This window comes from Xylona heveae (genome assembly GCF_001619985.1).
Source record: "Xylona heveae TC161 unplaced genomic scaffold L228scaffold_13, whole genome shotgun sequence".
NCBI classification, from domain to species: Eukaryota; Fungi; Ascomycota; class Xylonomycetes; order Xylonales; family Xylonaceae; genus Xylona; species Xylona heveae.
The window spans coordinates 211,100-235,855 of record NW_017264205.1 but is presented as its reverse complement, the minus strand read 5'-3'; the positions used below and the strand labels follow the sequence as shown (position 1 = coordinate 235,855).

General features: G+C 48.4%; 9 protein-coding genes across 9 annotated transcripts in view; 6 read left to right on the top strand and 3 right to left on the bottom strand.

Moving 5' to 3' along the window:
• The window catches only part of L228DRAFT_250987 (MFS transporter), a 2,362-nt gene extending 1,628 nt beyond the window's left edge, over window positions 1-734 (top strand). The window contains exon 6 of the mRNA XM_018333453.1: window positions 224-734. Coding sequence (XP_018184947.1) covers window positions 224-571 — 348 coding nt within the window. The 3' untranslated portion in view covers window positions 572-734. The remainder of the gene's footprint in view (window positions 1-223) is intronic.
• A 2,771-nt stretch (window positions 735-3,505) lies between these two features.
• Window positions 3,506-6,202, bottom strand: L228DRAFT_224595 (HR1-domain-containing protein; the record flags this gene model as incomplete). Its single annotated transcript, XM_018330351.1, has 5 exons — window positions 5,221-6,202; window positions 4,893-5,162; window positions 4,260-4,838; window positions 3,798-4,196; window positions 3,506-3,745 (listed from the first exon to the last, which is right to left on the bottom strand). Coding segments are annotated over exons 1-5 (1,983 nt in total), but the record flags the coding sequence as incomplete, so codon positions are not given.
• Window positions 6,203-6,949: 747 nt separating this feature from the next.
• On the bottom strand, window positions 6,950-7,949 carry L228DRAFT_271204 (hypothetical protein; the record flags this gene model as incomplete). Its single annotated transcript, XM_018335501.1, has 3 exons — window positions 6,950-7,504; window positions 7,565-7,801; window positions 7,854-7,949. 3 exons carry the CDS (start codon window positions 7,947-7,949, stop codon window positions 6,950-6,952), a joined length of 888 nt encoding a protein of 295 aa, XP_018184945.1.
• Window positions 7,950-8,113: 164 nt separating this feature from the next.
• Window positions 8,114-10,019, top strand: L228DRAFT_257118 (GMP synthase subunit B). Its single transcript, XM_018333961.1, has 3 exons — window positions 8,114-8,303; window positions 8,353-9,869; window positions 9,930-10,019. The coding sequence occupies exons 1-3, from the start codon at window positions 8,233-8,235 to the stop codon at window positions 9,965-9,967; spliced, it is 1,626 nt and encodes a 541-aa protein (XP_018184944.1). The 5' UTR covers window positions 8,114-8,232; the 3' UTR covers window positions 9,968-10,019.
• A 305-nt stretch (window positions 10,020-10,324) lies between these two features.
• On the top strand, window positions 10,325-11,158 carry L228DRAFT_263722 (hypothetical protein). Its single transcript, XM_018334517.1, has 4 exons — window positions 10,325-10,588; window positions 10,653-10,696; window positions 10,752-10,811; window positions 10,887-11,158. The coding sequence occupies exons 1-4, from the start codon at window positions 10,450-10,452 to the stop codon at window positions 10,998-11,000; spliced, it is 357 nt and encodes a 118-aa protein (XP_018184943.1). The 5' UTR covers window positions 10,325-10,449; the 3' UTR covers window positions 11,001-11,158.
• Window positions 11,159-11,600: 442 nt separating this feature from the next.
• L228DRAFT_257117 (ARM repeat-containing protein) lies at window positions 11,601-16,548 on the top strand. The gene is made up of 4 exons (XM_018333960.1): window positions 11,601-11,822; window positions 11,877-11,997; window positions 12,044-13,097; window positions 13,151-16,548. Exons 1-4 carry the CDS (start codon window positions 11,609-11,611, stop codon window positions 16,493-16,495), a joined length of 4,734 nt encoding a protein of 1,577 aa, XP_018184942.1. The 5' UTR covers window positions 11,601-11,608; the 3' UTR covers window positions 16,496-16,548.
• Window positions 16,549-16,875: 327 nt separating this feature from the next.
• On the top strand, window positions 16,876-18,444 carry L228DRAFT_250981 (L domain-like protein). Its single transcript, XM_018333452.1, has 5 exons — window positions 16,876-16,974; window positions 17,063-17,103; window positions 17,211-17,471; window positions 17,644-17,778; window positions 17,946-18,444. The coding sequence occupies exons 1-5, from the start codon at window positions 16,896-16,898 to the stop codon at window positions 18,186-18,188; spliced, it is 759 nt and encodes a 252-aa protein (XP_018184941.1). The 5' UTR covers window positions 16,876-16,895; the 3' UTR covers window positions 18,189-18,444.
• A 459-nt stretch (window positions 18,445-18,903) lies between these two features.
• On the bottom strand, window positions 18,904-21,646 carry L228DRAFT_241624 (hypothetical protein; the record flags this gene model as incomplete). Its single annotated transcript, XM_018331340.1, has 5 exons — window positions 18,904-19,027; window positions 19,094-19,258; window positions 19,317-19,748; window positions 19,795-21,453; window positions 21,513-21,646. The coding sequence occupies 5 exons, from the start codon at window positions 21,644-21,646 to the stop codon at window positions 18,904-18,906; spliced, it is 2,514 nt and encodes an 837-aa protein (XP_018184940.1).
• A 1,164-nt stretch (window positions 21,647-22,810) lies between these two features.
• Window positions 22,811-24,280, top strand: L228DRAFT_271199 (glycosyltransferase family 15 protein; the record flags this gene model as incomplete). The annotated part of the gene is made up of 4 exons (XM_018335500.1): window positions 22,811-22,861; window positions 22,926-23,777; window positions 23,833-24,121; window positions 24,213-24,280. 4 exons carry the CDS (start codon window positions 22,811-22,813, stop codon window positions 24,278-24,280), a joined length of 1,260 nt encoding a protein of 419 aa, XP_018184939.1.
• Window positions 24,281-24,756: the final 476 nt, after the last annotated feature.

The window sequence follows — 24,756 nt, the reverse complement described above, 5'->3', positions numbered from 1 at the left end:
ATTGTTTTTTGGCAACACGCCGAGTGAAGAGCTCTTCCAGTTCCTTTTTTGGTTCGATGTTGTGGGGGAAGGTTCTTAAGTGCTGTTGGAAAGGGCTTTTCTTTTCCCGGGTGTTTTGGGGGCAGGATTTCTTGGTGTTGTTGGCGAAGTGGAATTTAGGCCGGCGGGCAGCGAGGCTATTGTTTTATACACAATACTAATGCCTTTCTGGATATATTTCTAGATCTACCTGCTGGCATCCATGGGCCTCGAGCTTCTCTTCTGGCTTGTCCCGCATTTCCTCGTTTCCGCAATCGCCGTCGCTTTTCTCGGATTCTTCCTGGGCCCGCTGTTCCCTGCCGTCGTGGTTGCTGCGATGAAGATTCTGCCGCAGCACATGCACATTAGCGCCGTCGGATTTGCGTCAGCCTTTGGGGGCGCCGGGGCGGCAATGTTTCCCTTTGTGGTCGGCGCCATGGCGCAAGCAAAAGGCGTTACGGTCCTGCAGCCGTTTATCCTCGCCATGTTGGGTCTGGATTTGGTGTTGTGGGTGCTTATTTCGCGGATTCCGAGGACGCATCATCAAGACTAGACCTCTCTTACTTTGCTCTGGCTTTTGCCTAGGCAGGGGGGAAGTCTTCCTTTATGTGCTCTTTCATATATACATTTCTTTTTGCGCTTCTTTGGAATAATACATTTTGGGCGTTCAAAGGGGATGGTTGATTTGTGAATAGAATTAGAGAGAGAGAGAGGGGAAATATAAATGGCGCTCGAACCCATAATTTATGCAAAAAATGTCATCGTGTATTTAATCTAGACATTTCAATATGAAAGAGATAAAAGATTAAATTAAAAAGGACATAAAAGTAAAATAAAATCTCAAATGCTTCTTTTTTGTGCTGGGAAACACACATCCCCCCGTCTCATGTATATTGCTCTCAGCTGCCACCGCCGCACCATTGCACCACCGCACCATCGCATCATCGTATCACCGCATCACCGCGCTTCATATTTGCCTCATTCGCCCACACTCCTCTTCTTGGGACAGAATACAATGTGAAAAAAAAAAGAACAAACATCCTCATGTCTAACGGCGTTCAAAGAGGATGAAAAAGATGTAAGAAAGCAAAAAACATCCACTCATATCGCAAAAGTGAAGAGGGCGAGGAAAGATAAAAAGGCACAGAAGCAAGTAGCGGGCCAGTCATCTTGTCATCCCACATCCGCAAATTGTTATCCGCCACTCACCACCAACATGGTTGATAAACACATCCGCATGCATTATCCCGTACATCTCATCTGCGCTTCCAGAACGAGGATGAATCATGAATCTCTTGCCGGCTTTCTCATGCCTTTTATGTGCTTAGCGACATCTGCAAAAAATTGATGAAGGCAATGAAGGGCGCGCCGCTAGAAAGCGAAAGAAACGCGCGGCTAGATGAGAGGTGACCCAGTATATTGAAACAGAGAGAAATGAAGAAGAAGTGAAAGAAATAAGTAAAGCTTGGAGCAAAGCTTGAAACACTCTATCAAGAGGGAGAACAGCTGGATTACCGACTCTGCAACACTCCATCGTCTTCCCACAAGCTGAATCGCGGTGGTTGTCGGGAGGTTTAGGGTCCCCTCGTATGAGCGCTTTTTCTCCCGTTCCAAGCAACCTTTGACGATGTGAGTACATGGCATCTCGCTTTCGCTGTAACAAAAACCGAACGTTATGGGTATATTGTATGGTTACAGAAAGGCCGATGCCTTCACACAAAATCGGCTGAATATGAGAAGCCTCGGAATTCTTCTTGCATCTCTTGCGAGAGGACTGCAGAAAGAGAAACTGTTAGTGACGGTGAAAAAGAAATCAAATGGATTTTGAGTGGGTCTCTTAGCATCAGGGCAGAAGGTGGACATACCGGACTGCACGGGGGTAAGAACAGGCGTGACGCTTGTGAATTCTTGGTCGAAATTGCTCGTATCGGTAGGATTAGAGATACGTGGTTGGAATGGTGCAGGGATACGTTTGTTATAAACGTCCTCCCAGTTAATATTCCGGAAAAATGCATGACTCATGATTTCTTGAGCATCCGTGGGACCGGATCCCAGTCGTAATTCGGGTTCTCTCGTGAGTAACTTCTGTAGGATCGATACCGAATCACGAGGCATGTGGATCGGGTACAGGGGCTCGTCCGCAAGAATTGCATCGTAGATTTCATCTTCGTCCTCGCCACGGAAGGGGGATTGTTGAAGCAACATCTGGTAGATGAGGACTCCAAATGCCCACCAGTCGACGGCACGTCCATATTTCTTATCCAGAAGAATCTGTCACAGCCACGTTAGGATAAATTGAGCAGTGACTAAATGAATTTAAATTGAATCACGTACCTCTGGTGCCATGAATTCGGGGGTACCACAGAAGGTACTTGTCGAGGCACCATACCACATATCTTCTTTACAAAGACCATAATCTGCAATCTTGATGTGACCGTCGAGGGTCAATAAGATATTGTCGAGCTTCAAGTCTCTGTATATGACTCCGTTCTCGTGGAAGTATTTTAATGCCAGGCATACCTCAGCCGCATAGAATCTGCGAATTGTCTCTATTAGTAAGTTGTGGTATGACGATGTTATTTTCAAACATACTGTGCGCGCTTCGTGCCAAACTGTCCACGTTGGATGTGCAACATCAAGTCTCCGCCGCTGATGTACTCCATAACAAAATATATTCTTGTTTCGGTTTGGAAACATGCGTGTAAATTCAGGAGGAACGGGTGCCTCTCCTTATTTGCAACCAGGAAGACTCGTTTTTCCGATTTCGTACTCTCAACTTCATCATTTTCAATGATAAACTCCTTTTTCAGTACCTTGATCGCATAAAGCTGCTTGGTGGCCTTGGTCTCAGCAAGCATGACCTTTCCGAAATTGCCTTTTCCAAGAACTGCGAGGAAATTGAAGTGGTCAAGGCCGATCCGCCGGCCAGTGCCAGGTGGAGGCACCTCTTTCCTTTCCACAAGTTGTTGCTGTGGAGGAGCCTGCTGTGTTGGTGGAACATTATAACTTTGTTTCGGAGGCACGTGAGGCGGCGGAGGCGGCATGGCCTGAGCCGGATATCCGCTAACAGCAGCATAAGCTGCTGGATCATAGGGCTGTTGCTGGGGTAGAGTTTGCGTCTGGCGGCCTTTTCCGTAGCCTTGATCGAGTTCAGAATGGGCATCCATAGGATAGCCTCCTGAGACCCGGCTGCCAGCGGCTGCTGAATAATCTGTGGATGATCGCTGATAAGATGGCGAGCCTTTTTGCGACGGGGTCCTCTTTCCGGCCAGTGCGGCTGCGGCTGCGGCAGCCGCAGACTGAGAAGACGAGGTTCGTGGATTGGTTGGACGCTGCTGAGCAGGTGATGGTGGCATTCCAACGTTGTATGAAAGTTTAGCGGCTTCAAGAGAAGCACCAGAGGGCGGCATGTAGGGTTGGGTTCTCTGCGCTTGTTCATACGACTGGTCTTGCCCATAAGACCGCCTCTGATCGAAGGTACTTTGACCGGGTTGTTCTTGGCCTGGGGGAGGGGCATAAGATGGCTGAGATGGTGGAGGGGGAGTAGGGCGCCCACCTGGTCTTAGCGTCCTTGAGCTCATGGACGAAACGGAATTCATTGAAGATGTAGTCTGGCGTTTCTTGGTAGTTCGAATCTCTCGAAGTATTTGGTTGGCCACCTCCATGGACATCCCACAAAAATCAGGGACCAAATGGGCGCATTGCGTATGACAAGTAAGACCACATTCTGGACACAATTAGCAGTGAGGCGAGAGAAAAGGACAAGGAGGAAACCTCACCTGTACACTTGCGACAGTTCTTTTTGCTTCCAAGAGGAAGAATATAGCCACAGTGACAGCACCAATTAGCTCCCATATTAGAGAAACCTTCAAAGCGATGCGGTATGCGGTGGTTTAACTTTTCTTCTTCGGGATCGGCTTCCGCATTCGACTTGCTGATGCATTTCACCACAACCTTTGAATAACACTTTTTATGGCAGGTATATTTGCAGTCAGCACACTGCATACCAGCGGCATATTTGAGAAAATCGCCACAAAGCGCGCAGCGCATAATGTTATAGAATTGCTGGGTGACGAATCGGTGACCGAAGGTCTCGTGGACCTCCTCTTTCCGCTGGCGAATAGCTCCCTTGCGGTTCAAGCCGAAATCTAATGGTCGACGATTGTTCAATTGTTTAACTGTGAGATGTTAGCAAAATGATTGAAATAAAATGATCATTCGACGAGTGCGCTGTATCATACCAAAACTCATACTCAGATGTATTTGGCCAACCGGCTCGAGCGCAAACCAAGCATCAATAGAGATTGGCGCTTGACCAGGACCAGCGGATACGTTGAAGGTCGGCGCTGGGTTGATTCCAGCAGAAGCAGGGGGGGCATGCGGTTGCCCAGGCGTCTGGCCATATTGAGAGTCCTGTCTTGACGCGCTTCCGCCGTCTTGCATTTTATCGGCCGAAACCCAACCAGAGTTGTTGAATTCCGTCTCAATCTTTTTCCGGCGCATTTCCTCTGCAATATCTGAGATTCTGATCCAGAGCATACCAATTGGCAGCGGATGATCCCCAGCCTTGTCGTACACGGTAAGCTCTATCTCATTTGCCTTATCGATATCGAGCTCGTGGACTTCGTCTGGCCACCGTCCCGTGCGGGTAGATTTGGTTCGGCCCTTGAATGCATCTTCGACTTTGATCATGACAAACGTCTCCGGGCCTCTGGCGAACCTTCCTGTCGCTGCATGATCCACATCCCTGATTGCATGTATACGGAGCGAAAGATGGCCAGTCAAGGGCTTGCGAAGGTTGGGGGTATTAATGCTATCATCTGAGATCGAGAATAAGTATGAACCCAGTCATGGAGAGAAGAAAAATGACATACCATCAGGAGCGTCGGTTGCGCTTTCAATATCAACGTGCAAGTCTTCGTACCGCTTGAGCGCTTGCTTGAGAAGTTGGATTTTCTGAGCGCTCTCAATGCGCCGTCCCTCGGCATCTGCTTTGCTCTTTTTGTCCCCTTCGATCTGGTACAGACGAACCATTTTCTCAATTCCTTCCTTGTATTGCTTCTCCACACTGAGTTTGAACTCAAGCTGAGAAAGCATGAGTTGAATGCGAGGACCGAGGTAAGGAGTATCGTATTTGATAAGATCTAAGCCCCGTCAGTCCTCATAGCTTGGCACAATGAATTTGCCTTGGGGATATCTTACCAAGCTTGCTGTAATTGGGCCTGGCCTTGGGTATTCCCACGGTTGGAGCCGGGGGCGTGAACGGCGGACGCGGAGGCATCATATGCCCCGTTCCCAGCTGACTACTGTATCCACCTGGGCCTGGGTCTCCGTAGTCCGCCGCATCAGTTCCAAAACTGCCACGGCCATCTATGGAAGAACCTTGTTGCCCTGGAGGGACGCCCCCTCTTGTCCCTCGTTGAGGTGACCCGCCGCTTGGTCCCGCATACTGACTGCCATCGGCACCAGAGGCTATGGACAAATTATCCATACTATGACCAAGCCTTCGCGACTGCAGTACTTTCAGTTGCCCCTCAAGGTAAGTGATATTTTTGTGTCCTTCATGGATCTGGGATTCCGCGCGCTGTTTGACGGCAGGATTGTTCGAAGAGTTGCGAACAGCATTGGCACCATTGATCAGGGCTTTCTCCCGCTCGATCTTGCGGTTGACATCGCCGATCAACCGCTCGTCATCCATATTTGCTCGCGGATCAAAACTTATTTCAGGATTTACGACAAGTTTCCACTATTCTTATCGATATAGGTCTCGCAGTGACGCGTTTTTATCCAGGAGGTCACTCAGTTGAAAACAATGAGCGATGTGGGGAATCTGAAACGCGGAATCAGACTGGCACGACTGCGATTACTTTGATGCCGTGATGGTACAAGCTCTGCTATCCTGTGGTCTTGGGTAGACAGATCCAAGAGGCGGGTGACCTAGCCGCGATTCTCGTGGCAGCCTTGCAGAGTGCGTGTGATCTCACGAGCTGATGCCGTCGATAGGTCCGGTTCTTCCCGCCACAAGTCTGTGAAGAGGAGCCGGCGTAGGGAATTTGGACACCGTACACCAGCTCCGTTCGAAAATTGATAAAATGAGCTGAAAGCAATCGTTGCCGATATCTCGTGGCGAGATTGAGGCTGTGATCAGTCTTGATTGAGGTGTTGGGTGTTGCCTGCGAAGTCGCCTAAGGTATGAAAGGCTCCGTTTTTGGCGGGGGGAGGGACCAAACTGGGTTTATCAACATGACAACAGCAGGATTCACCCGAGCGCCGCAATAAATAATAACAACACTGGGCCACACCCAAGTAAAGAACAACACATTTATTTTATTTTATTTTTATTTTCCTTCCAAAGCGTCTTCTTGTTTCTTCAATGGGAGTAGATCTATATCTTCTATCGCACGCTTCCGTATCCTCGTCATCCCATATTTAATTTTCTTTCTGCATACAATTTTTTTTTTTAAAAAGGTATCAATCTGAGGCTACAATCGAACAAGCAATGATACTCTTTCAACGGCGCCCTGCCAGCGAAAGACATTAATACACTCAGAATGGCTTCTCATGTCAAAATCCAGAATTGCAATGCTACAAATTGGATTTGATACATAATGTTTGTTTCTTTCAGTCTTGCGAAGAAGTATTCGATCAAAATCTTAACTCCTGTTCCGGTCAGCATGGACATGCTCCTTTAAGACTATCCTATGAAATGGGGTTCTTAATCTTTAACGGCTCTTTCGTAGGTGATTCGATGATCCAGCTAATCATTGTGAGTCTTGCACCAGGCGTTATGTAAATAGCTAAGAAACAACAATGCGAGAAGGATGGACAAATCCCAACCAACCAACTAACTTTTATTCTACACCTATGCATAACGATGGTATCCAAGAAGAAAAATAAAATCCATATGCTGAAACGCCCTTCAAAGAAATCTCTAAATGCTTGAAGGGTTCAGGTACTCTGAAATGGCATTTATCGCCCCCGAAAATTTGCTTGCTTCGATCAACATCATGTGTCCTTGCGGCCGAATACCCAAATCTTGGAAGACTCGTTTTGAATCGGAGACACCTTCCCCGGATTGATTTGTGTACTCAAATCCACCATGGCCCATGGCATGTTTTTGCAAGACCTCATCTTCAGGGTGGAAAAAGAAAATCTCGTTGCTATTCTTTGAGCCCTTCTTCTTCTTCTGGGGCCGGTCATCCTCCTGGTCAAGTTTCGACTCAACTTCAGTGTAAGTCTTCGAGATGATGAGGTAATGCGTGAAGTCATAAGGCTCTTTCTCTTCCAGAGCCCACGAGATTTCCTCGAGAAGCATCGAGTACATCGGCGGGACCACCTCCGAAGGAATGTTAATGAGGCGTTCGGTGAGGATCAATCCCACCCTTGCGTCTGAAGACGACAGCGCAGAAGAAATGTTCGAGAGGTTGGCATTGGCGGAAGACTTTTGTGCGAGATAATTCGTAAGATCTTTCACGACTGGTTTGTTCTTCTCGAATAATTAGCCGCAAATTACCAATTTTGTTGATCAGAATACCAAAAGTCTCACCTGATGCTCGTGAAGGTTGAGGACAGACAAAAAGGCATAGGGATCTGTCTCTTGCCCATCCACTTTGACTGTGCTGCCGAGTAAAGGCTGGGCAAGGATGAGATCTGTCAAGGCCGATAGATCGAACAACAGCGCGTCGTTGTCAAAGAGTTGACGCAATAGCGTCTTAATCCCATGGAAGTCATGGTCAGGATGAGGGTCGAACCACTCGAACTCGACATTGACCATCTCGGTATCCTGATTTTGTGTCAACAAGTGCCCGAGAGACTAGATGATGAATTGCATGTACCTCGTCGCTGCCGCTTTCATCGGAGTCGTTGCGAACTCGATCATCAGACCCAGCATCACGCATCTCCTCATCTTTGATCTGTTTCCTTTTCGCCATTTCTGAAATCGTTGCGCCGGATGCAAGAGGCCGTTGAGGAGTCTTGATCAGTGGCTTGGACTCAAAAACGAAATCTAAAAGTGGCTTGTGCTGCCCCTCGCTACCCGAGCCTTATCGGGACGCCCTATCGATAAAAAATGCATGAGTCCCTCAATCGTAAAAAAGTCTCGCCCTGCCAAATTATTTACCTACTGAAGCCCACCCCCTCCACCGCTCCTTGGGCTTTCGATCGCTCCTTTATATCTTATTTGCATCCGATCTCTTTGCGCGCAAGATATTCGAAATGGCGAACAACAAGGAACTGGCTGAGGAGCCGCACAAGAGCTTCGATACCATCCTCGTCTTGGACTTTGGGTTAGTCCCTTTATAACGTTTGACTCACAGTTGCATTGACAGATTGAAGATCGCAGTATTCGCATTTGATTACCAGACGTCTCCGTGAGCTCAATGTCTACTCTGAGATGCTGCCATGCACTCAAAAGCTTTCTGAGCTTTCTTGGAAGCCCAAGGGTATTATTCTTTCGGGCGGCCCCTACTCTGTCTACTGGGATGATGCGCCGCATGTTGACCCTGAGGCTTTCGAAATGGGAGTGCCAATTCTGGGTATCTGCTATGGTCTTCAGGAAATCGCTTGGCATCACGGAAAGAACGTGCTCGCAGGCGATAAGAGAGAATATGGACATGCAACTCTGAACATTCACGCTCACGAGGGCAAGTCATCCCACATCGACCAGCTGTTCCAGACGCTGGAAAAAGACATGGAAGTGTGGATGTCTCACGGAGATAAACTTTCTCACCTTCCTCCGTCATTTGTCACCATTGCTACTACTCCTAATGCACCATTCGCTGGTATTGCTCACGAAAACAAGCCCTACTACGGCATCCAATTTCACCCCGAGGTCACCCATACGCGGGGAGGAACTAAATTGTTGAAGAACTTCGCCGTTGGAGTGTGCAAAGCAAAGCAGGATTGGAGCATGGAGAAGTTTGTTGACAAGGAAATTGCTAGAATTCGGGCCATGGTTGGCGAAAAGGGCCAGGTCATTGGAGCCGTCAGTGGTGGTGTTGACTCAACTGTTGCGGCTAAGCTGATGAACGAAGCCATTGGCGACCGCTTTCATGCTGTCCTTGTCGACAACGGTGTGCTCCGTCTGGAGGAGTCTCAGACGGTAAAGGAGACGTTGACCAAGCACTTGGGAATCAACCTTACCGTGGTGGATGCAAGCGAACGTTTTCTGGGATTGTTGAAGGGAGTGAGCGACCCGGAAAAGAAGAGAAAGATCATTGGAAATACTTTTATTGAAGTTTTCCAGGAGACTGCAAAGAAGATTGCGGAGGATGCTCATGGTTCGTCTCGCCAAGGAGAGATTGAATGGCTTCTTCAGGGTACTCTCTATCCGGATGTCATTGAAAGTATTTCCTTCAAGGGCCCCAGTGCCACTATCAAGACTCACCACAATGTCGGTGGCTTGCTTGAGGGCATGCACCTTAAGCTCATCGAGCCTCTTCGGGAACTCTTCAAGGATGAGGTGCGCGCATTAGGCACCAACCTGGGCATCCCTGAGGACTTGGTATGGCGCCATCCTTTCCCGGGACCGGGACTTGCCATCCGCATTCTCGGCGAAGTCACCAAGGAGCAATTGAGAATAGCTCGTGAAGCGGACAAGATTTTCATCGAGGAGATCAGAGCTGCTGGATTGTACAACCAAATCAGCCAGGCTTTTGCGGCCGTGTTGCCTGTCAAAGCTGTTGGTGTCATGGGTGACAAACGTGTCCATGCTCAAGTTGTTGCTCTCAGGGCCGTTGAGACTACGGATTTCATGACGGCAGACTGGTTTCCATTCGACGGCCACTTTTTGAAGCGGGTTAGCCGAAGAATCGTCAATGAGGTTGATGGTGTCTGCCGTGTCCTCTACGATGGTAAGTGCATGCATGGTTCAAAAGAATTGTATTCAAATAGGTATCTAACAATGTGAACAGTGACCAGCAAACCCCCGGGAACGATTGAAATGGAGTAATTGAATAATGCAAAACTGTAGATAGAACATATATGGCGGGGGAGGGGCAGTTTCTTAAAAACGATGTTAGATTTCATTAGAATTTCTTAGCCAATTCCATTGTGTAAACCAAGTGGTGTACTAAGGACGGGCGGGTCATGTTTAATTTCCATGACAAGGACCGGCGTGACTGGGTCCGAGATGACCGTATACACTGTATGTGATCGAATGGCATTACGACATGCTATGGAAAAATTGGCTGCGTCACGTCAATTTTTGCTGCTGAAGTGGGTACTAGCATTAGCATGTGTGGGGTGCGACTTCACGTCAGAGTGTGACATCACTACCAAATCTGCCCCTCCAACGCTTTCATAAATTAGCCCGTCCGCTCCTCGAAGAAGCATTCCTTTAAACTTCATCAAATAATCAATCAATCGCTTCAAATACACACCCCAGAATCTTATCCAACCTTTTACTTCACTTTTCAAATCACATAAAACAAAATGTCTGCTGGAATGTCCAACGTCGGTGGTCGAGGCACCTACGAGGCCGGTGACCAGCGCAACGCGCCCGCCTCCGCTATCAAGACTGCGGAGAGATACGAGGAGGGCCAGGTCCACAGCCACAGCACCTTGGACTCCAGTAGGTTCCCAGATGAATCAATTATTGTTTCAAGATCAAGTAACTGACGCGTCGACTCTTGCAGAGGACGAGAGATCTATTGCCAACAAGCTCGCTAGCGAGTCAAAGGCAAGTTTGAGAATTCCTTTCAGTTTTTGGTAGCTCATACTAACTGTCCCCGCAGAGCGGTCCTGGAAAAGAGCCGAAAGAAGTTTCGGAGACCAAGAAGGACTCAACACTTCCTGTAAGTAAAATCCTCTTTGCCCAGTTCCACGTTATCTTTCATCCAAGTATGAGCTTGGCTGATCATTATATACAGGCCAGGAACCACGGCAACGAGCCCAGCAAGGGCGCCAAGATTGACCAGGAATTGAAGGAGGAGGAAGAAGCTGCCGTTTCTAAGAAGGGTGGCTTCGGCTCCAAGGCCCAATAAGCATTGACGATACGAAATTCTTTTTAAAAGCGATTTATGGCGTTTATGATGCATGATGCTCTTGCATTCAGTTTCAAAAGATATCCCTTTTGTGGCTGCCAGCAGGCCTATGTAAATATATCTCTAATCGGGAACCAAAAATTTTATTTCCCTTTTGACATATAATTCTCCTCACTAAGTAATCCCGGAAGGGTAATTCACATGTGAACTGTGTAATTGATATCGTAGAGTAAGAATAGTTTAGCATCGTAGATCTGGTTATGCTTCTGTTTCAATTGCGTCTTACGAGAGTCTGGAACTGTATTTATTGTGTAGCGCATCCAGAGAGGGAGGGCACAAGACACTACGCTAATGGATCATTGGGGTCACCGTACCAATACTCGGCGTCGAAGCTCCCAAACGCCTATCTAATCGTCGTCTGTTTAAGCACATGGGCGGTAGAGGCAGCTCCTATTTCAGTGTCCCCGCGATTTACGAGTTTGGTCTCTTGCTACCATGAATCATTGATCAGGATGTGCTGCGGATACACCAGAACCGTGTCGTTCTATCGAGTCTGAGATAGTGGAGGTGTATTCATGGTCCACCATTGACAGCACCACCGATCTACAATGGGCCAAGGATTCTCTCTAACGACACTGTCGGCGGGCTCCGCCAATATAGATGTTCCGGAGCTCTATGATTTGGCTTACGAGAAATCCCTGGGAACTGCTCGTTTTATGAAATCGATCCGAGCCCGTCATCATGATGGCTTGGTCTTCGTTAAAGTTGTGGTTAAGCCTTACTCGAGCATGAAGCTCGACCAATACGTGAAGGAGCTGCTACGTATGACTATCGACCTTTGGATTACTTCTGACTCCTGCTAACAACCTATACCAGGAGAGCGAAAGGCTCTTGCAGACATTCCTAACGCGTTAGGGTACGAGAGAATATTGGAAACAAGCGCAAATGGATATTTGGCCAGGCAGTATATTCATAGCTCGCTTTACGATCGGATGAGGTACGCGACTTTCTGTCTGGATGATTCAAGTCTCTGACGAGTACAGCACGAGGCCTTTTCTTGAAAATATTGAGAAGAGATGGCTGGCGTTTCAGTTACTTTGCGCCGTGCGAGATTGCCATGCCCGCGAAATATATCATGGCGATATTAAGACAGAGAACATTTTAGTTACCTCATGGAACTGGCTCTTCCTTTCTGACTTTTCATCATCTTTCAAACCAACATACCTTCCAGAGGATAATCCGGCGGACTTTTCATATTATTTTGACACATCAGGGAGGCGGACCTGCTATTTAGCACCCGAACGATTCTATTCCCCAGCAACCCAGAATGAAGAGAGAGGACCGGTCAATTGGGCTATGGATATATTTAGTGTTGGCTGTGTAATAGCAGAGCTCTTCCTTGAAGCACCGATATTCTCTCTGAGCCAGCTTTACAAATATCGGAAAGGAGAGTACGACCCGGAGCATGCGCATTTGAGAAAAATTGAGGATAGGGATATTCGAGAGCTGGTCTCTCATATGATTCAGATCGAGCCGGAATCAAGATTTCCTGCAGAGGAATACCTTAATTTCTGGCGCCGCAAAGCGTTCCCCGAGTATTTTTACAGCTTTTTGCATCAATACATGGGTCTTATCACCGATCCTTCATCTGGCCGTGCTCCGATCACTACCGGAATCACAAATCTGGGAGAAGCAGATGACAGAATCGACCGAGTTTTTTATGATTTTGACAAGATTTCCTACTTTCTAGGCTATGATACCCCAAACAAGCATTCTCCAAATACCTCGTCCAGCGTGTTGGGCTTTAATTTGATACCCGTGCATTTGGATATTCCAAACAATCGTCACCAGGCGTCAGCCACAAGTTTTCGTCCAGCCGAGGATGGCACACTTATTTTTCTGACATTAATCGTATCATCCTTGAGGAATACGGCAAGATCCACGGCGAAGATTCGGGCTTGTGATATACTTTTGGCGTTCGCCGAGCGTATCCCGGACGAGGCAAAGATTGATCGTGTCCTTCCATACGTTATGGCTCTGCTCAACGACCCGGCAGATATTGTCCAAATTGCCGCCCTCCGAACCGTGACCCAGCTGGTGAGCCCTTGCAGATATCTCGAGTACATTATTTCATACTAATGTAGGCTTAGATGGCTATGGTGTCTGTAGTTTCACCTATAAACGCATACGTTTTCCCGGAATATGTTCTTCCTCGGTTTCAGCCTTTTTACCCTGGAGCGACACCAAAAATGAAGCCTACAGTTCGTGCAACATACGCAGCTTGTTTAGCGACGCTTGCGAATACGTCCTCTAGGTTTTTGGATTTGGTTCAAGCGCTGAGAGCGGACGGCTCTTTACCCACAGCTGATCCCGAAGCGGAAGATAGTGTTGCTACGAATGCGGCCTATCAAAATCTGTTTGACGTCGCCCGTACCGACTTGGTAGACTACTTTGAGTCTCACACAAAAGCGCTTCTTACTGACAATGATCCCTCGGTGCGAAGAGCATTTCTTGGCTCTGTATCTAGCCTGTGCATTTTCTTTGGTAGTTTAAAGGCCAGCGACGTAATTCTCAGTCACCTCAACACGTATCTCAACGATAGAGACTGGATGTTGAAATGCACCTTTTTCAAAACGATCGTCGGCGTTGCAACAATTGTGGGAAGTTTCAGCTTGGAAGAATTTGTCTTGCCATTGATGGTGCAAGCACTCACAGATCCGGAAGAGTTTGTGGTCGAGAATGTGCTTCGCTCACTTGCTAGCATGGCAGAGCTTGGATTATTTCAGCGTTCGAAGACATGGGAGATTATCGGCATCGTCTGCAGGTTTATGATGCATCCGAATGCTTGGATCCGAGAAGCAGCAGCGCATTTCATTTCGTCTGCTACATCATTCCTCCCTGTTGCAGACAAGCATTGCATTATAGGGCCGCTCCTTCAGCCGTATTTTAAGACGCCAGTCACAGATTTCAATGAGCTTCTCCTCCTTGGTGTTCTCAAAAAGCCCCTCTCTCGAGGAGTCCTTGACCTGGCCGCATCTTGGGCTACTAAAGTCGAAAAGGGAGAATTCTGGAAGGACGGCCAGGCGCAGAGAATATTCGCATTCGGGGCAGTCGAAGATCCGTTCTTCGGTTCCTTCTCAAAGCACACCGGAAATAACGCTTTGAATAAGGTCTCAAAGAATGAGGAAGACGAACAATGGCTCACCCGGCTACGAAATATAGGTATGGCGCCCGAGGACGAATGGAAACTGCTGGCTTTGCGCGAATATATCTGGCGAATGGCGCCGAGGAAACCCAAAGAAGGAGCCGGCAACGCAGCTTCTCATCTCAATAATGTCATAACTTTGAAGCAACTCGAGATCACTCCACAAACAGTATTTTTCAACGAGAAACAATACCCTCTAACTCAGGCTGAACTCAGAACTCAGCGTACTCAGTCCCAGGGTGAAGGGGCGCCTCACACCATTGCGGATGCGCTTCTGGATGCATCGTCTACGATTGATAATCCTGGAAATCGCAGGAAGAGGCCACTTACTTCCAATGGAAGAGAAAGTTTAGAATTCGCGCCGCTTCTGGGGCCGGGCGACGTGGAAAGTGCAGCCATTGACTCGCCCACCTTACCGTCACCGTCTTCGCTCCCTCCTTCCCGCCCTGGCGAGCAGCAGGATATCTTACCGCTAGAGCCGGATGGAGATTCTCGCGTTAAAAGTTTACGGCCTTCTCAGGTGGCCGTAGAAGCCCAAGAGGAATCAATTGATAACGGAGAGGTGGCAGATGGCAGACCAACCAAGCATAATCACCACATGCGTCATCAGTCCAGTGCCATGAATCTCATGAATAGGGCGGATTTATCCAAGGCCTATGCAGAGACCAGTACGACTTCTACAAATGTCTTTGGGAAGGTGAATAGTGCCATGCCACGAGAGCCGTCGGTTCACAAATCAGAAAATACGCCGAAGGATCAGAAAAGCTCGGAAAGCGATTACTCGATCCGTTTCCGTGCTGCACACACTTATGATGGCAATGATCCAAGCGTTCTGAAACTGCTTGACTCTTTATACGTCGAAAATTATCCAGCCGACGTTGTGGAATTTGGCCCCATGGTAACCCCTATCAGCCGTCGACAACCTATAAAGAGGAGCAGTGGCAACACAGCAGAGCGTCCTTGGCGACCTGAAGGTACCCTGGTGGCCACCTTTGGCGAACATACGGGTCCAATAAATCGGGTTCTTGTAGCCGCTGACCATGCATTCTTCATTACGGGCTCAGATGATGGTACGGTTAAGGTTTGGGATACAGCAAGATTAGAGCGCAACCTTGCTCACCGTGCAAGACTGACTCACAAGCATGCGCCGGGCGCCAAAGTGAAATGTCTCGCTTTTGTTGAGAACACGCATAGTTTCATAAGTGGAGCGTCTGATGGGAGCATCCATGTAGTCAAAGTTGACTATAGTGCTGGTGCTACTGCCTCGAGATACGGGAAGTTGCGATTGCTCCGAGAATATACCCTCCCAAAAGGCGAATTTGCCCTATGGATGGAGCATTTCAAAGCCGAAACACACTCGGTTTTGCTAGTGGCCACGAACAAGTCGCGCATCTTGGCCCTGGAACTTCGGACCATGAAGGTTTTGTACTCCTTAGAGAATCCTGTTCATGATGGGATCCCTACCTGCTTCTGCCTCGATCGAAAGCATACTTGGCTCCTTCTTGGCACATCGCATGGTGTTTTGATCCTTTGGGATCTCCGATTCCAAATCAAATTGAAAGCTTGGGGGCTGGCGGGAGGCACAGCCATACATCGACTTTGTGTTCATCCTCTCAAAGGACGAGGAAAGTGGGTGTGTGTAGCTGGTGGAACGGGTCAAGAGGAAATAACTGTTTGGGATATTGAAAAGGCACAGTGTCGAGAGGTATATCGTACCGGTGGAAGCAAAGAGGGCTGGAAAGGCTATGAGCCTTGGAAGATAGAGGATGAGCGACCAGAGGGAATGCTTGGGCGGTTTGCGACCGCGTTGGAACCAAGCGGTAATGCAGGCATTGACAGAGGCGTTCGATCGCTCGTTGTTGGTCTGGATACCTCGGACGATGGTCGTGACTCTCGTTGTGGTTTCCTGATCACAGGTGGTTTCGATCGGAAGGTTAGGTACTGGGACATGACTCACGTTGAAGGCTCTTTGATCGTCAGTGGTCTAGACATTGATGAGCTGAAACCCACCTTCACCTCTTCTCATCCAACGGCCTCATTGACTGTCAACGCAGAGCGATTCCCGCAGCCTGCACCAACGGCACCAAATGCCGGAGTTGGAAATAAAACTTCAAGCAACACGGCCAAAAAGGTGACAGGTCGGCTTCCTCGCTCTACAGTGATATCATTGCAGCAGCAAAACCTTCTCAAATCGCATCTCGATATTATATTAGACGTTGCATTGCTGGAGTCTCCATATGGAATGATTATCTCGGTTGACAGGTCAGGCGTTATTTATGTATTTCAGTAATGGGCCTGGATGGAGGAGTCGAGCGGTTGCTAGAATATTACAATCAATGGCAGACCTTTTGGCCTTTTTGCTAAATTTAATCACATTAATCACTTTCAAAAACTTTGCTTGCAACTTATTTCTACCAATGGTTCAGCCTGGGTTGGTCTATGCAGTTGTGGCTAGTTAAAGTTTTCCCTAATGTAGTTAAGTGCGCCAACCCCAGGTTCACATCGGTAGAGGTAAATTGAGCCTCAACTCAATATCATCAAAATACTCGCCATTAAGAACCCAGCCCGTAATTCCGTCCGATTTCACACAACAGAGACTCATTATCCGACTTTCTCTGTCTCTCGTCGCTCCACAAGACTTCTCTATCGACTACGATTCCTTTCCGAATTCCATCTTCGTCCTTTTCGCCATGAGGTTGACCGCCGACCTCATCCAATCTTCTCTCTCCTACCTGAACCCCGTCAAAGAACGAGAATTAGATCTGCGAGGTGCGTTTCCATGCTGAAAAGAGCAGATACACTACATCTTGGGACGAGCATCATTGATATCGACCGTGTGCGTTTGAGGAATATATAGGGCACAAAATTCCAGCGATAGAAAACCTCGGTGTCGCAAGAGTAATTATCACCCTTTCCCCCCAACTTCTTAATTGCTCCTAGGTCTTCCACATCGTTGTCGCTTTTCTCTTTGCTGACCCGTTTTTCCCTTTTCCAATTAACTGCAGGACCAAGATGCAATCGATTTTACCGATAACGACATTGGCACGTTAGGAAACTTTCCTCTCAACCCGCGCCTTCGAACGCTGCTCCTTGCGCGAAACCGCATCTCCCACATCTCACCGACCCTCGCAGGCTCTATCCCGAACCTCACCAATCTAGTCCTGACGAGTAACCGGCTCACTGAGCTGGCCGATTTGGATCCTTTGGGCAACTTCCCGCGACTCACACATTTGGTGCTGATGGAGAATCCAGTCGCTCGCAATGAGGTAGGGAGCTTTTGCATTTCCCTTGTATCCTATCTCTCTGGCATTTTTTAGTTCATTGCGCTGCGCCGCGCTATAGCGCCGTGGCTTTCACTCTTCCAAGCGTTGAGCCCCATCAGGCTCTAAATTCATCTCATAAATGCAAGCCGACATGCTAACGTATCCGCGCGGCTAGAACTACCGGTACTGGATCGTTTGGAGATGCCCATCCGTCCGTTTCCTCGACTATCAAAAGGTGAAAGACCCAGAGCGCAAAAAGGCCGCTGAGCTATTCGGCACCGTTGAAGAGCCCTCTGCCCTGGCCTCCAAGGTTTGTCTACCATCCTCCTTCTTTCATTTTCTTCCCCCCTTTTTTATGATCTCTGTTTTACGCCGCATATCTTCTATGCTTCCATTTCAGAGACCCGGCCCAAGAATATCTTGTTCAGATCCACATCCTTTGCATCTGAAACAAAGCTGACATAATATCCCCAAAAGATCATGGGTATCAAATCGCGCACTTTCGACGTGCCCGGCGTCTCTTCACCGGCCGATCTTAGTGGCGGCGCGGAAGGCGGAGGACGCGGATATCGTGTCCGACTAACGGAGAAGGAAAGAAAGCGTGTCGAAGAAATGATCCGCAATGCGAAGAGCTTGGCTGAGATTACGCGGTTAGAAAAGGAGCTGAATGAAGGAAGAATACCCGGAGGGGCGTTTGGCGGCGATGTAATGGAGGAATGAGAGAAAACATCTTCTAGGCATTTTCTTTCTAGCATCTCATCTTTTCTTTTTAAGGCCTTCTACGATTCCTATGTGACCTGGGAGAAGCTTCCCTTGCGACAGGTCACTTCCTGCCGTGGTCACTTTATCGGTTGATTCTTGTTTCAGGATTGGATGAATCACTTGGGAAGGTTACAGTTTCATAAAACGTCTAGAAATGGGGCGGGTCTGTACGATATTGTTTTTTTAAAAAGTTGACTTCAAAGACAAAACCGCTAAACCGAGAACCAGCGTCGTAACAAAAAGACTTTTTTGATTTGTGCGCTATGTCATTATCTACTAGTCCCACATGATGCATATCGGCTTAGCATGAAATCCCATCTCCCTTTCACGTCTAAGCGTCATAAATCCCATCTGCTGTTGAAGAGAATCGAGCTAAAAAAGAAAAGCAGAACGAGTAAACACCGGACAAAAACGAGATTGATTCTCCGACATCATGAATCGCAGAGCTGAATGAGCCGAGGTATGGAAGCGCTCCGTCTAACGGAGGTGACGGCGCATATTATAAATATGTTCGCTCTAATCGAAGGGAGCGAGGTAGGACCGAGTGGCGGGTATTGAAGAATGTAGGATAGTACAGAACGATGTAGAAATATCCATTCCGAAAAAGGAGGTTCTGACTAGGTGACCAGTCGAACAACGTAATGTCGTGAGAACAAATTTGCTAATAGCCTCATTAACCAAGCAGTTCGACATCTAAGCCAATGGCACGCATGAACAAATTGACATTGCTGAGTCGCTGACTGGCCATATCAGCAGGCAGAGTCTTGCTCTGCAAGACAGTATCCAAAACTCGATCCCTAGAGAATGACGTTAATCGAAGATCTTAAGAGCGGAGAGAATGGTAGACAATCAGGGAGACTCACTTTACAGCAATTACGAGGCGTTGCTGTTGCTCTGGGCTGGCGCCGATACCTGCTGCGGCTAAGAACTGCCATACGTACATATCTTCGCTGGAGTGTACAGACACTGGGAAGATGGAGCCGAGAACAGGCTCAATGATATCAAATAGACGATTGTAGAGTACCGTCCTAAAAATTATTAGAAAAATATTCTCGCAAAAGCCTTTTTCTTTTTCAGTGGACATACCATTGTTCCCATTCTTGCTCGTTGACGTTTCCAGCCTGCTTGACCAATTCCGCACGGGAAATGAGCATTGTCAAAATGCCAACGCCAACCTTGGTGTAGGCGACTGATTGTATGTTGACGCCGTCGATGACAAGACCAAGGAGACCAGTGACAATGCTCAGAGGGGCTTCATTAACGTAACCAAATAAGCATGGCATTACGGCCTGGCAGAATAATTCGACCTCTTCCCGAACAGCTACAGGCAGTTGCTGCTCGTTTGGTTGTAGATGAGCCCCACGGACCACATCAAGCACATCAAGGTGAACAACAACCATGGTGAGAACAGTAACCCGTTGTTCCTGATCTAGGTGACGGAAGATGCGCGGAATCGCCTTTTTGCCTTTTCCATGCGACAGGAATGCAATAAAGGGATGAGGTGTTGGTGAGCTGAGTCTATTAGCGTTTGAATAGGGCGGAAACGAGTAAAAGTAAAACCTACTTCGGCACAATCGGCTCCATAACCTTAAGCTCCTTCCAAAGAGTCTGGTTCAAGTCGACCATTTCGCGTCTCCATTCGAGATGTTCTTGAACCGAAGCAGCATCACTTTCTTCGGTTGGAGGAGGAGGCATCTGTCGTTCATGGTCCTCAAGCTTCATCAAGGTCGAGTAAACGCTCTCAATGCCGCGGAGAATACTCTTCCGATCATTCGCAGAGACATTGATAGACTTCTTATCGGCATTTACGCGGCTTGATGCGTCTGAGCTCTCTTGCCGTTTGATATTGAGAAGTGGCTTTGGTGTCTTTGCGTTACTAAACGAGATCTTTCCCAGACTGCCTTCAATGACAAGCTGCTTGTTTTTCGGCTTGAGTTTAGCAGCTTCGACAGCTCGCTGCACTTGTTGTTCCATACGTTGCATATGATTGTCTCCGCCCCGATGGTGTCGCCTGCCTCCAGGACCGCCATGCCGACCGCCCGTTTGGAAAAGGTAGGTTTGAGCAAAGTGACCCAATGGTTGGTTAGGGTTCTGTCTCGGTCCTCCGCGAATCTGGTTGTGGACCTGGTAATAAAAGTCCTCTGAGAGAGCCGCATCAGAGCCCGGTTCATTCAGCCCACCTGTGGCCGTGACCAATTGCTGCAATTGAATCCGAGTGATGAAGTTCTTGTCCTGAGGTGTCATCAATCCATTATCCTTTGAAAGCAGGAAGATCTTGTGGTTCCGCTTCGCACGCTTGGCATCTTCAATCAGGAATGCAGCACGCTCTTCCTCGGAGAGTTGAAGAAGTTGCTGAGGGTTTGTAATGACAGGCGCCCCCGGAAAGCCTCCAGCTGCGGCAGGAGAACCGAATTGCCTGGGGTAAGGCGCTGGCTGCACCGGTTGGCGGTTCGGGTTCTGCAAAATCTGGCGAGGCTGAGGGGAGCCGCGGTGTCCAGAAAATTGAGCGGGAATGGGCTGCGGCCGTTGCAAAATCTGAGGGGGATGCGCAGCAAAGTTTGGTACATCAGTCGGAGTTGGCTGCGAGAAGCGGGGGTCGACTCCGACTTGATTCGGCGCAGGTGGTTTCACAGGGAACCCGGCCACGTTAGAGACCTGGGCTTGCAGGGCAGCTGGGATCGACTGCTGCTGCGGAGGCGCGGTCGCTTGGGCCAATGCCTGGGCTTGTGCCACCGAAAAGGGTGGATAGGATGGCGGAACAGGGGCAGGAGCTTGAGCAGCCTTGGGCTTGGGCTTCTGAGTGCGCATCGCGGCCTCCACCTCCTCCAAGCTCATGATCTTTTTCGGCAGCGCTTGAGCAGCGCTTGTCTGAGTGGGAGGTGCAATAAAAGTCTGCTGCTGAATTGTTTCCGGCGCCTGTTGCTTTGAACCTACTCCCCACAGATCGGCGCTGGCCTGCAAGTCCGGAATCTGATACTTTTCGTAGCCAGTCCTTTTTGGAGCCTTGGGCTGAGCGAACTTGGGCGCCGGCTGATGCCGAGTATAACGGAGCTGTTCTTCATGGATAGCATCCGATACTTTAGCGGTTTGGCCAAAGAAATCGAAATCCTTCCCTACAGCAGGCGCCTCCAACCCAGAAGAACCGAAAGTATCATCGTTGAAGGTATCATCAGTCTCGTCGAGCTGATCGCCAAGCCCATCGTACGTGTCCTCAAATTCGAGGCTACAAGATAGTACGCATTAGTGGCACAGATACTACCCAGACCGCAGTGTAGTACTCACGCTTCATCGTCACCTCCGGCACCTCCACGATGAGAAAAGCCTGCAAAGGGATCAGGTGCTTCTCCGAAGCCTGGCGCTTCCCTTGGGTGACCCCTATCCCTTGGAAGGGTGGTGTCGAAGCCAAAGAAAGACATTGCGACCTCGAGCTTGATCCAAAGCTCCACTGAAAGCTGAAGCTAGAATGTAGACCGTTGTTGCCTATGCAAAGTAGATCGATTCAGATCTGGCAGGTAAAAGGACGAAAAATCTCGGTGAAATATCTATAGATGTGCGATAGGAGCACACGTCGAAGACGAATGATAGAACTGCATGGAATTGTCAGCCAATGCAAGTGATGCAAGATTGGGGCAGCACTCACGATCAACGATCCACCTCACAAGATGAAAGTGAACAGATGAGGATTACCAAATGACGCAAGAGTAGATAACTGATAAGCACACAGTCAGTTGAAGCTGAAAGGTTCAAAGACCTCCCATCCAACCTCAGCGTACTTTAGCTGGCCTTTGGTACTGCGTATGGTGGGGACCATCTATTGAAGAGTCGGAGATGAATCGATCCATCATTGATGCGTGCTAGCTGCCGTGAACTGCAGTACCCAGTGACGCAGTTTTGCAAAGCTGCACTGATGACGTGAACGGTTCTCCGTATGTATATGCATTATTGGTACGTAACCTCCGCCGTATATTTGCACAGTTGGTTTGCTTTGCACCACGCAACTTCCATTAATAGCGGAATTACGGGGTAGCGCGCGAATCAGGAACAAGCACTTCCCCTAAGTTTAATCCCATTTGCCGCTGTAGGGGTATTGCGCGTCGATCTCCGCAGCCAAAGTAAGGGCGAATTGACACCCTTTTGTGCACCCCTCTGTATTTTCGCGTTTCCCTTTTGAAAGGGACAAATGTGCATACATCTTTTGACTCGCTGTTCATCTACGTCGAGGTTTTGATTTGAGTGGAGACAGGCTCACTCAGCCTTCAGTTATTGTCAATATCCTTTCAATTCCTAGTCTGGTCGTGTTCCCCACGGCTCCTGATCCGGACCGTTGTTAGGAGCTACTCTAGTTGTGCTGCACCCCACAACCCAACGGCTTAGACCTAAGGGACAGATCATTTCAATTTCGCAACCTCCTTGATATCATATCCATACCAGAAGCCAAGGTGTGCGTTCAAGAAGCTTTGCTCCGCCGGCGGGCAAATAACAAGGGCCTCTCATCGTCACAAGAGAGAGCAGATCCACCCAGCTTAGCCTCAGGGGCAGAAACCGGAAAGGGAGACAGCGGAGAGGGTTCGAAAGACACAATGGCTTCAGGTTCAGGGAGATATCTGCGATACCTCTTGGTGACATTTTTCGTATGTTTGCGCTTTTTTCCAGGCCTAGGCTGAAGTGCACCAAAGCTGACTTTCCATTTCACAGATCTTTGCAGTCCTTTATTTCATTTCCTCGTCGTCGAAGCCACGAGAGCACTTGCAAACCGCTAGTGACATTATCAGAGAGCAGAATGAAAAATGGAGAGGTTACTATGATCAAACGACCGCACCTAGTGCAGGTGCGACTGAAGGACATCACCCCAAGGCATCCTCTCAGCCAGCTCCACCCACAAGCCCTAACACGGTGGCCGGCCTACCTAATGCCGCTGCTGATGGGCCAAGAATGAATGCCACCTTTGTGACTCTTGCACGTAATTCGGATATCTGGGAGATCGCCCGGTCGATTCGCCAAGTGGAGGACAGGTTCAATCACCGCTACAACTATGATTGGGTCTTCCTCAACGACATGCCGTTCGACGACACTTTTATCAATATCACTACTTCACTCGTTTCTGGAAAAACCAAATATGGAGAGATTGAAAAGGAGCACTGGTCTTTCCCTGATTTCATCGACCAGGACAAGGCCAAAAAGGTCCGCGAAGACATGGCTGCGCGCAAGATTATCTACGGCGACTCTGTCAGCTACAGACACATGTGTCGGTTTGAGTCTGGCTTCTTTTTCCGTCAGCCTCTGATGAACGAATACGAGTGGTATTGGCGCGTTGAGCCCAGCATTGAACTCTTCTGCGACGTCCACTATGATCCCTTCAAATATATGGCGGACCACAAAAAGAAGTACAGTTTCGTGCTCAGTCTTTATGAATACGCCGAGACTGTTCCTACTCTGTGGGATAGCGTCAAGAAGTTCATGAAGACTCATCCTGAGCACATTGCGCAGGACAATTCTCTTGCCTTTTTGAGTGATGACGGCGGCGACAGCTACAACCACTGCCATTTCGTACGCTTCTTCCCGTGCCAATCCATTAGTTCTGCGTGTACTAATTCCTCTTTAGTGGTCGAACTTCGAAATTGGAAACCTCAACTGGCTTCGGTCTCCGGCGTACTTGGACTTCTTCGAGTCTCTTGACCGGGATGGTGGTTTCTTCTATGAACGCTGGGGAGACGCCCCAGTGCACTCCATTGCTGCTGGCCTCCTCTTGCAGAAGGAAGAGATCCACTTCTTCAACGACATTGCCTATTACCACGTTCCCTTTACACACTGTCCGACAGGAGAACAGACCAGACTTGACCTTAAGTGCCACTGTAATCCCAAGGACAATTTCGACTGGAAAGGATATTCTTGTAAGTTCAGTCCAGATCTGATCCTCCGCTCTCCTTCCTCGTCGATCCTCATCATTCAATTACCGCCGTCGTACTGACCATTACATTGCAGGCACTTCAAGATGGTTCGACATCAACGGTCTCAAGAAACCAGACGGCTACGAAGCCGAGATGGATTAACGCTCTACGCTCATCATCATCAACATCACTTTGCTAGTCTGTCTTCTCATCGTATTTGGAAGCTTCTTAGAGTATCAGACTGAAGTCTTTCCTACCGTCCAGTCTAACAGGCATATCCCCCCTGTTAGTCCTGGTTTTCTTTTGGAGTCTATGCTGATTATCTCACGCAATGGCGTCTTTGGGGTTGTCGAGGTATATTGTATCTTTTTCCTGGCTTAATATGGCCAAGAAACAGGGTGCCCTTTTCTGCATCTTATTGCATTTTTCTTGCCGTTCAATTTCACTTTGAGAAAACACAAGAATATCAAATCATGTATGGCTAGTTGACATTGCGATTTGCCATCGGGGACATGTATTCGGAGCTTCTCACATGTATGAAGGGTCTAAAAAGGGTTTCTTTTTCAATTTATTCCCTTGTTCTTTTTTATATTACTTTTTACTCGGTGATATTTCTCATTTATTTTCAATTTATATTC

Bases quoted from the DNA above. Each gene is read 5' to 3' on its own strand.
- L228DRAFT_257118 (XM_018333961.1), top strand. From the start codon at position 8,233: ATGGCGAACAACAAGGAACTGGCTGAGGAGCCGCACAAGAGCTTCGAT. The intron at 8,304-8,352 runs GTTAGTCCCTTT...GACAGATTGAAG, and splicing joins ATCCTCGTCTTGGACTTTGG to ATCGCAGTATTCGCATTTGA. The intron at 9,870-9,929 runs GTAAGTGCATGC...CAATGTGAACAG, and splicing joins CTGCCGTGTCCTCTACGATG to TGACCAGCAAACCCCCGGGA.
- L228DRAFT_263722 (XM_018334517.1), top strand. From the start codon at position 10,450: ATGTCTGCTGGAATGTCCAACGTCGGTGGTCGAGGCACCTACGAGGCC. The intron at 10,589-10,652 runs GTAGGTTCCCAG...CGACTCTTGCAG, and splicing joins CCACAGCACCTTGGACTCCA to AGGACGAGAGATCTATTGCC. The intron at 10,812-10,886 runs GTAAGTAAAATC...CATTATATACAG, and splicing joins AGAAGGACTCAACACTTCCT to GCCAGGAACCACGGCAACGA.
- L228DRAFT_257117 (XM_018333960.1), top strand. From the start codon at position 11,609: ATGGGCCAAGGATTCTCTCTAACGACACTGTCGGCGGGCTCCGCCAAT. The intron at 11,823-11,876 runs GTATGACTATCG...AACCTATACCAG, and splicing joins ATACGTGAAGGAGCTGCTAC to GAGAGCGAAAGGCTCTTGCA. The intron at 13,098-13,150 runs GTGAGCCCTTGC...ATGTAGGCTTAG, and splicing joins TCCGAACCGTGACCCAGCTG to ATGGCTATGGTGTCTGTAGT.
- L228DRAFT_250981 (XM_018333452.1), top strand. From the start codon at position 16,896: ATGAGGTTGACCGCCGACCTCATCCAATCTTCTCTCTCCTACCTGAAC. The intron at 17,472-17,643 runs GTAGGGAGCTTT...CCGCGCGGCTAG, and splicing joins ATCCAGTCGCTCGCAATGAG to AACTACCGGTACTGGATCGT. The intron at 17,779-17,945 runs GTTTGTCTACCA...TATCCCCAAAAG, and splicing joins CCTCTGCCCTGGCCTCCAAG to ATCATGGGTATCAAATCGCG.